The 9,162-nt window shown below is 44.4% G+C and overlaps 1 protein-coding gene across 2 annotated transcripts; it reads right to left on the reverse strand.

Annotated features, from left to right (window-relative positions):
• Positions 1-16: 16 nt before the first annotated feature.
• LOC110485693 (ADP-ribosylation factor-binding protein GGA1) lies at positions 17-8,564 on the reverse strand. Of its 2 annotated transcripts, none has more exons than XM_021556812.2 (17): positions 8,421-8,564; positions 7,801-7,885; positions 7,601-7,676; positions 7,378-7,476; positions 6,881-7,004; positions 6,124-6,221; positions 5,855-5,935; positions 4,558-4,695; positions 4,400-4,481; positions 3,932-4,042; positions 3,551-3,691; positions 3,328-3,392; positions 3,043-3,236; positions 2,720-2,943; positions 2,362-2,531; positions 2,053-2,163; positions 17-1,822 (listed from the first exon to the last, which is right to left on the reverse strand). In XM_021556812.2, the coding sequence occupies exons 1-17, from the start codon at positions 8,461-8,463 to the stop codon at positions 1,712-1,714; spliced, it is 1,953 nt and encodes a 650-aa protein (XP_021412487.2). In that variant the 5' UTR covers positions 8,464-8,564; the 3' UTR covers positions 17-1,711. The 2 variants fall into 2 exon arrangements, with proteins under 2 accessions (XP_021412487.2, XP_021412489.2); XM_021556814.2 differs by having other exon boundaries at positions 8,352-8,461.
• Positions 8,565-9,162: the final 598 nt, after the last annotated feature.

A 9,162-nucleotide genomic window follows, 5' to 3' on the forward strand; every position in this document is an offset into this window, starting at 1 on the left:
CCAAGACAGTTTAAACCCCCAAGAAAAAGAATAACTTTATTTCCCTTAAATACATATTTGCACTACATTCTCACCATTCCCCCGTCAATATTTATTTGCTCTCTTTAATTATACTTTTTTTTTGGCAAATGTACATAATTGCAGAACCATTCTTATTATTTACAAAGTCAGAGCAGGGAATAGGTAGCCTGAGTCCCAGATCTGTTTGGGCGGTTTTACCAGCTCCTACAGTCATTGAGTTCACAAGACAGCACAAACAGATCTGGGATGCAGGCTAGGGAATAAAGGCAGGGAGGTGGAATGTGGAGGGGAGCTGCAGAATGACGTGAGATGCAGCTGCTGCATGGTTGGGCCACTGTCTGCAATAGACAGGTGGGGCTGCTGGCTTTACTTCTAGCCAAGCACTAACATGGTACCTGATCTTAGTCTTCTATAAATCATTTTATTGGTTGATTCGGGTACTACTTGACTGGAGCAAAAGCTTCCGCCTCCACTCTCCCGTGTGGATATGATTGAACGGACGCATCATCAATGACCATATCCCACCAAAGGAAGCATAACCAAATTTCATAAGAAAATCAGTAGTCCGACTCCGAAATGGGAAAACAAATGAGCATTTGTATGTACATGGAAGGTAAACCAAATGAAATACCAAGATACATAAAGAACAAACTCTCAGCTTTAGGCACATACGGCAGATTTAAACGGTGTCAGCACTGACGCCTCTCCCTTTGGGTCAACGTCAACAGCTGAAGGTGGAACAGGACAGCTAAAGAGGGAATCATATTCATGTACAAAACCAAACAGGAAGTGCATGCACCAAACTGCTGTTTAGATCAAAACATAAAACAATGTGATCATGTGATTTCAATAGAATGAATAATAGCGTCATAGATTGGATATTCCTTCACAGAAGATTGGACAGGATATAAATTTGTTACAGCTTTAGACACCTACTGCCCAACTTATCATGTAACAGTCACAGACCCAACTGGTCTCACACCGTACAAATAATACAATACTTTGGGACTACACTATTTGAGTGTCATATTTTGTGCAGAATAATGCTATCAGGCATAGCCTGAGAGAAACAGTCCCACACACATTCAGTTTAAAAGGCTTCGACTTCTCTCAGAACTCACAGCAATGATTTGTTTTGGACAGATCACATGAAGTGGTTATTATACAGTAATGCATTGGAGATTGTAGGGCTGATTGTAGTACAGTCAAGAAAAACACCAAATGGAGTATGAAAGATGACAACATAGGGACATGTGGTGGTGGATCATGGCTGGGACACATGGATGGCATAAGGGAGAAACTGCCCACAAATAACTTATCTAGGATCCACTTTCCCTGCCGATATTCAATCCATAACAAATGGGAAGACATAAGGGCTCGGACACACCAATAGCGTTTGCCTGCCGAGTGTACTTAGCACCTCTGAACAGAGTACCGGACGTAATTTGAAAACTGAGTGCAAACCGATTTTACATGTAGAATTACGCGAAAACGTCAGTAGTGAACAGCACACATTTGGTGTGACCCTTAAGGGAGAAACCGATCCCAAATAACAGGTCTAAGACCAGATTTCCCAATAACCATCACAATGTAAAAACACCATCTTTCCCTGGACCAGTGCTTGGGGGGGACCTTCGACCTACACCTAAGGGAAGCAGCGGATCAGGTGACAGGAAGTTGATCAGTCCCACTAAAGGTTCCCCCAGGTATCTGGAGGGGGGAACTGTTCTACATCGCCGGATTCATCATGTGATTCTTCTCCCAGGTCAAATGTGAGCTTGTATCGCAACCGGACCATCTCCTGAAAGAAAGAACAGAACCATGTTAGGCTACAACAGGAAAAGGGACAAATCAACATGCTTTCTGCTTGCACATGTTTAAGTTCTGTTTTGTTGCCACGGTGACAGTTTGTCACCTCAGGGCTTTTCACAGCTATGAGATGCTGACTGGGCCGTTTTTTTTTAAATGAGCATATGTTAAAACACCTTGGAAAGAAGGCGGGAGGAGTCTGTGTGTGTGTGTGGGTAGTACCTTGTGAGGATTGGCCAGCAGTAGGACCTGTGTGATGGCGGCTGGGGGTAAGATGGGGTTGAAGGCTGGAAGCTCAGTTCCTGAAGGAGGCTGTAGCTTCACCTTCATCACCTAGAAAGGGGGGAAACACATTATACTCAAACTACAGTCACAACTCAGCGCACATAGGTTACCGCAGAACACAACCATCTAATCAGACAGAGTGGAAATTAGGGACAAACAAATGATAGAGGTAGAAGATGGATCACCAAGACAAATTAGAGAGGGGGGGGGGTTAGTGAGAGATGACAGAGAAGAGACAGGACCAACCTTGGGTACTGCAGACTGGAAGCGGATGTTGGTGACTGGTATGGGTGCGGAGGACAACATGGAGATGATCACTACCAGCACGTCAGGCCGAGAAGGAGGAGAGTCACGGGCAAAGTGGAACAGCACCCGCAAACTGTGCTTGTCAAATACAGTCACTGGTAACAAGCTGCCTAGAGGACAGACAGAGGCTTAGGATTAGTTTATGCCCAGCCATCACCATGTCTGGAGATATGTTGCAACACAGGTAATGGCTGGGTGGGTATGTTATAGTTATTATTTGGAGTCTGGTTTGGTTTTTTTCTTGCTAACGTTCAAAACAACCATACAGTAATACAGATTGACCAGACAATTGGCTTACTGGGCTTGATTGATTCCAGGGGCACAGTCACGTTAGCTAAGGAGATGTCGTTCTGGGGGGCTGGGGTAGGAGGCCCGGGGCTGGGCAGGGAGTCTAGGAGAGACCCAGGCTGCTCCGAGGGGAAGGCCAGGACAGGGCTGGGGGTGGAGGTGCTAGTAGTGTTGGTACTGGACTTGGTCTGGAGGTCTCGCAGGGTGGGTCTGGACTGGGGCTGCAGTTTATCCCTGTGAGAGGGAGAGAGAGCAAGGGGTCAGCTTTTTTAAGAGAAAACAGAGTGTTTACGTTACAGATTAGCAGCTGCCTCTCTGGCTTGCAGTGTTTACCAATTGACGTGCTGCATCCCCGGGGGTAGAGACTGATGCAGCAGGGTCTTGCCCAGCAGGTCTAACTCATCCAGGGCTTTAGGGGAAGCAGCGGGGGCCCCCCCTGATGGAGCCTGGGGGATCGGGGTCACGGCCGGTAGCAACACTGTTGCAGTAGGCACCGCTGGGACGACTGGCTCTACACTGTCAGAACACTGCGCAGAAAAACACTGTGTTAGGCACATTTTGTGTGTGTGTGTGTGTGTGTGTGTGCGCATGCGTCATATGCTGACAACTCTCTCTCACCTGAAAGGAGTTCCAGTCTCCCGACTGAGGGGTGTGGGTAGAGTTGGGCGTTACGTCATTGAGTCCTGAGTGAAAACAACAATAGAAAGAGGCTGTCGACACGAACCGAGAGGGAACACGATGCATAACCACAGTTGGACGAGTCATGGCAAGTTGGAAAATAATTGGGCAATTTAATAAGAGTAAACAAGCTAGCGAAACGACATTCAGAACTGCTGCTTACCTAGTGACATGAGCTCATCATCTAGCAGGCTGATACCCAGTTCTTGTGACGGGGTCTGTAGTGAGGGGGTGTCTGGGTAGGAGGGAAGTCCAGTGGGCGATGTGTCTAACCCTGTCAGGTCTAGGAGGGCTGTGCTACTTCCTGTGGAGAGATAGGGGAGATCAAACATGTCGGTCTTTGTGAGCAAATGTTTTGAAACTACTGAACGAAACACATCTGTGAATATGAACAGGGAAACAACCTGGTTGATTAGGCTGATGTCCTGAGGTTCAGTCTGTGCATGTGTGAACATGATGGGAGTGTGTAGAACAGTGTGTCTGCCCCTCTGAGACACCAGCAGGTTCAGGTCGTGACCCTACTGAGGTCCTCTCTCGCTCTCACCTGGTAGTGTGGGCATGGCTGTGCTGTCTCCGTTCACCTCTTCTCCCTTCACCAGCTGTCTGTACAGGTTGATGACCTGAGTCAGGCTGTCGTTGGCCTGCAGGATGTCAGCTGGCGTAACAGAGACGTACACAGAGGGTGAGCTGTGCAATGCGTCGATACAGAACCATATAGTACTGTCTAACAACTGTACAGAGGATGCATCACTCTTCAGCCATTTTGAATCATACCTCTTGTATTGATCACACTATATGTATAGAACAAGAAGGCCCGCACACTGTTAAGGCTCCCAATTCACTGCTTTATTGACAACGTTTCGATCCGAAACGGATCTTCGTCAGGTCCTGACAGTGTGCGGGCCTTCTTGTTCTATACCAGTATTCTTTATTAGCCCAGCACCTATGTTTTTAAGAATGTGCGTATGACCAAACTTTTCTATCACACTATATGGAAACATAAGATTCTCACCCAAGGCCTCATCGTTGTCCTCTGTGTCGCTAGCCAATCGGAACAAAGTAGGCCTCATCTTTTCACAGCTCTGGTATAGGTCCTGCAAACACAAACACATTTCGAAATAGCCCATTGCACACACAAACACACCCCTAGTGGTGTTGCTCTGTGCTAACCTTGATGAGTTCCTGATTGCTCTGGGAGCTGCTCTCCTTGCTATAGTCTCCCAGTAGCTGGGTCAGCAGGCCCACACTCTCCTTCACCTCCTGGATGGCGTTCACACGCTTAGACACCTTCTCCATTCGCTTCTGGTCCTGGAGGACCGTAACAGAACACACACACACACACTGAGAACACTGCAATAAAATAAAAACATTATCCCATAAAATAAAAGCTGGAGCGCTCTGAAGTCTGCATAGGTTGTTTTATTGCAGGCATATACAGTACAATTATGAGAGCAGTTGTAGGGATAGTAGATCACAATCGTGAGGGAGTTCAGAATTCAATCCATAAAAATCATTAGAAGTGCTTTGACGATATAAAGTGCTCGGTTTACTTAGCGTACGAGTAATAAATTGACTGCGCTGTGAATAAATTGATTGACACTGTTGTGACTGAATCAGAATTAGTTAGGTAACATTGATAAATAAGATGTTTTATTTACATAATAATGCTTATTTGTGAGGTATTTTTCATTAGGATGTTTTCTTTTGGATAATACTGTTGGCAGTTGCATTTTCCTCCCTCTTCTCCAGAGCTTAGTCACTTTGGGCCCAGAGAGGGGAGAGGTCAGGCTTGTCTTCATATGCCAATGTATCTGTTAAACCATGTGATGCTATGAAGAATATCAGAAGGGGAGGAGGACAGAATGGAGGCTTGTCTTCTTATGGGAATGTGTCTGTAACTATTGTATGTCCCCTCTGAGGTTGCCCTTATCTTGATTTAGTATATGACCTAAGAGGCTCACTGTCTTTTCTGATCTTGTCCAGGAGGGGTTGTATTTGAGATGGGAGTATCTAGAATTGACAATTTATATATGCCATTGGATAAGGTAATGTTTTGGTCCTAAGTGGTACCAAGAACAGGATTAGAATCAAACCAAACTGAACGATAATTTATAGCTAATGCTATCTAGCTATGGGATACTCCTCTTTCAAGTAAAAGGTCCTTTGTGTAATGTTCCTGAGATCTGTTATTCGTCATGCGAGTTGAGAAGGGTGTGTCTTGGCTATAAATGAGACTAAGAATTGTTTTGTAAGCACTCTCAGAGAATTCCTTTATAGACACTGAATTGATCTGAGAGTCACAGGGCTATGGTGAAGCTCATATATAATTAAAGATGGACTTTATAATATAACTGACTTGTGTGTGGTTTGCTCTCTCAATATTTAGTAATACAGGAAATTACCACAACAACACCCACCCAAACAAACACACAATCACGCAGACATTAGTAAACATACTAGGACATACCTCCTGCACCATTTCCTTAATGAGTTTGTTTGCTGCTCTTAGATCTTCAGGGTGAGTGCTATTCAAAAGCCGAGACAGCATCTACAAAGGAAGGAAGGGAAGAGGAAGGAAAACAGGGGAAAACAGGAGGAGAGGTAAAAGAGGGAGAGCAGGCCGTTAGGGAATACATGAAAATTACAGTGGAAGAATGGAAAGACATCAATTCAATATGTCCACTAATGTCATCTCTATTGACAAAACTCAAGGGGCTGCTTCATTGTCATCTTTACCTTGGACTTCTCCTCATCCTCAAAGATGACGCTCTTAGTTCTGGGCGGAGGGGGTGGGAGGGGCTCATCAGGAAGTACCGGGTCCTGCTTCACAATGCCTGGAAGAGAGCAGGGAACCCCAGCCATGTCACATGAATAAACAGCATGTCACCGGCACTCCCTACAGTGTATAGTACATGTCATGTATATACCGTAGGTTTCCGGCACGTTGGTAATAACATTATTTTCCCCATGAAGTTATTGTAAACACAAGCAGCGCAACCAACGGATTTAGGGCCAGGCTAAGAAATATTGTTGGCGGTCACTCCCTGAAGCAAAACACTTGAGCACTATGTAATTATCTTCCATCATACTAAACAAGCAGTCATACTAAACAAACAGTTTCTCTCTCACTTAGCCGGACTAAGTGAAAAAAATAATAATCTGGATGCAGACTCAGGAGTTTCAATATGATTTTGTCTTATGTTGGTGCATAAACTATAAAAAGAAGAAGTGAGATTGACATGGACAAAATACTATTTATATCAGGAGCACACGTTAGGGGAACATACATATCACTCATTTTATTTTTTAGTTAACTCCTGAAATGATCATACAGTTACAGTACTGTAATAAATGATATGATTTAGCCATATTCCTCATCCTGAAGTTCCATCATAGTGAAAACAATGAGAGTTAATAGAAAAGGATCAACACAAGGAGAACGTTTTATTTCACTCCTATTCTTTCTAGGTGTGTCATCACTATTAAAGCTCACCTTGTTTCTTCAGCATCTGGTAGGCGTCTGCTATCTTGGGCTCGTCAGGCAGACCCACCGTCCAACTGAACATCACCTCCAGAACCTTCTTCTTCACTGGCTCTGGGGCCCGAGTACCCAGGTACTGCACAGGAGATGAGATTTAGGAACATCAAAACAGACAGAATGGAATACTGTGTTTTGTTTGTTTATAAAAAAAGGGGTCGAGTTACATAAAGGGTTGTTCCATTTGATTTCAATCAATAGTTGTCCGCACCCTTTTAGATTTGACCAAACCTTTCCATACATATTTGCCCGTGGTAGAAGGTAGAAGATCAGAAAGTGACTTATTGGACCGATATGACAAAACATTCAGGTGCTCAAAATGGACCCATTTTGCATACCCCACTTCTACCATGGGAAAATATGTATGGAATGTTTCATTCAGATCAAAGCAGGTGCAGTCAAAATGATTGAATTCAAATGGAACACTAAAGAAATAGCCCTCCAGACAGTACCTTGGGTGAGACCACCTTGATGAGCTCGTTGAGGAAGCGGAATTTGCCCACTTCATTGTGGAACCTCTTCCCACAGTTCTTCATGCACATCTCTAGAACCTAGGGACACATATATGTTATGATACTGCTGGTGGTGGGATCACTTACAATTAGCATATTCTGGCTAATGGAGATGTCAGTGAGCATGTCAACCAATACGTTACCCCGATAACGGTATACTCACCATTAGTGCTTGCATGGCCTCCCATTCTTGGGGTGACTGGATCTTGTGGGCCAAAAGTCTGGTAGCCAGTTGAGGACTAGGGGGGAGGGAGGGGAAATCAAATAAGAGTACCTGTATGGTTTGCCATATGTTTAACATGTTGAAGTACTAACTGACAAAGCAAGCCTAATGCCAGCTCTCCACATGTTGGTCCTTCTTACCCTTCAGGCTCATTGTTGAGCTGTTCACAGAAGCCCTGGATACTGTCCCAGTCCGCCTCCTTGTTCAGAGGGTTGGTGGCTTTGTCTGGGGAGAATAAAAGCAAATTCCAGAACCTGGGGCTTATCAACATTTTCAAGGGTTTCTCGCTACTCTAGAACCAAATGCACAAAAAAAGCTTTCGTGTTTACTTGCTGCAAACGGTAGCAGAATGACTCCTCCCCAATTGATTTGCCCATTGACACTTAGCCACTGGATACTGTGGCTATTTAGCTTAGCCAGTCTGATTCACCAGTTTCAAAGTCGGACTTTGTTGTATTTGTAACAAATTGCGTATTAAGAACATCTAAAATAAACGATATTCGTGCTTATCAAGGCATTATTCTGCGTAAACAATACAGGGGTGAGGTCTGTTTTTGTTCCGACCTTAGCAGCGCTACGTTATAGCACGCTAGCTAGCACTTTGGATAAAGCATCATCATCCCTGGGATGTTCGTCCACTGCACATACAACAATTATACTCATAACACTACAACTACAGGGCATTCTCTACCTCAGTTTTCTGAAAGTAAATTGGTCACGTATTGAGTCGTTATAGCAGTAAAAGCATCGTATGACTCACTGACGCGAGACTCCAAGCTCTCCTCCTCTGGCGGCGCCGCCATTTTCGGGGATTCCGATTAACTGGCAGCTATCGCGTTACTTTGCCAGTCTCATGCAACGACGTGGGCGTCATCATATCAAGCCATTCTTGGTAGTCCCCCTACTTCACGGTTGTCAAGGACAAAAACTGAGGTGCGTGATGATGCATTTTATGACCGAAATCGTCTTGCACCAAAAGCCTCCATGTCAAGTCATACTTTCCTCTTTTGTTTGTTGATGTTTGTTAATATAAAATAAAACAATGTCAAGTCATACTGCCACATGTCAGCCCAAGACCTGCTGCTCTCATCCAAATACACAGACACTACTCACACACCATAACTCTATGTCATGCACGATCATCTCATCTTCCATGATTGATATTAAAGGATGTTTATGTCACTTTTCTACACAGATACAACGAAAAGGCACAAAGTTCTATGTTTCGTCGTCACATATAAAGGCTCCATCATGAGAAAGACAGATACATTGCGATAGAAACACACCCAGTAGGCTAAAGCCTTCTGGCTGTTGCCCATGGTCTATTTATGTTTTTTAATGACTCATATACCTGATCCTTCTCTGCCTCCACAAAGTGTGTTCTCAACCCTCAACCATTGATGACAGGCCTGTGCACTAACCTGCTCCTAATAGCACAGAAACTGGAAACATAAACAGCAATATGCAGTTAGAGTTTCACTTATACGTCTATTAAACTCCAC

Source organism: Oncorhynchus mykiss, chromosome 13 (assembly GCF_013265735.2).
Source record: "Oncorhynchus mykiss isolate Arlee chromosome 13, USDA_OmykA_1.1, whole genome shotgun sequence".
In the NCBI taxonomy this organism is placed as follows: domain Eukaryota; kingdom Metazoa; phylum Chordata; class Actinopteri; order Salmoniformes; family Salmonidae; genus Oncorhynchus; species Oncorhynchus mykiss.

What these genes read in the sequence shown, in the direction of transcription:
- LOC110485693 (XM_021556812.2), bottom strand. Translation starts at nt 8,463, where the DNA reads ATGGCGGCGCCGCCAGAGGAGGAGAGCTTGGAGTCTCGCGTCA. An exon ending in AGGCCATGCAAGCACTAATG is followed by an intron (nt 7,477 to 7,600) that starts GTGAGTATACCG and finishes ATGTGTCCCTAG; the next exon opens with GTTCTAGAGATGTGCATGAA. An exon ending in TTAAGGAAATGGTGCAGGAG is followed by an intron (nt 4,696 to 5,854) that starts GTATGTCCTAGT and finishes ACGGTCCTCCAG; the next exon opens with GACCAGAAGCGAATGGAGAA.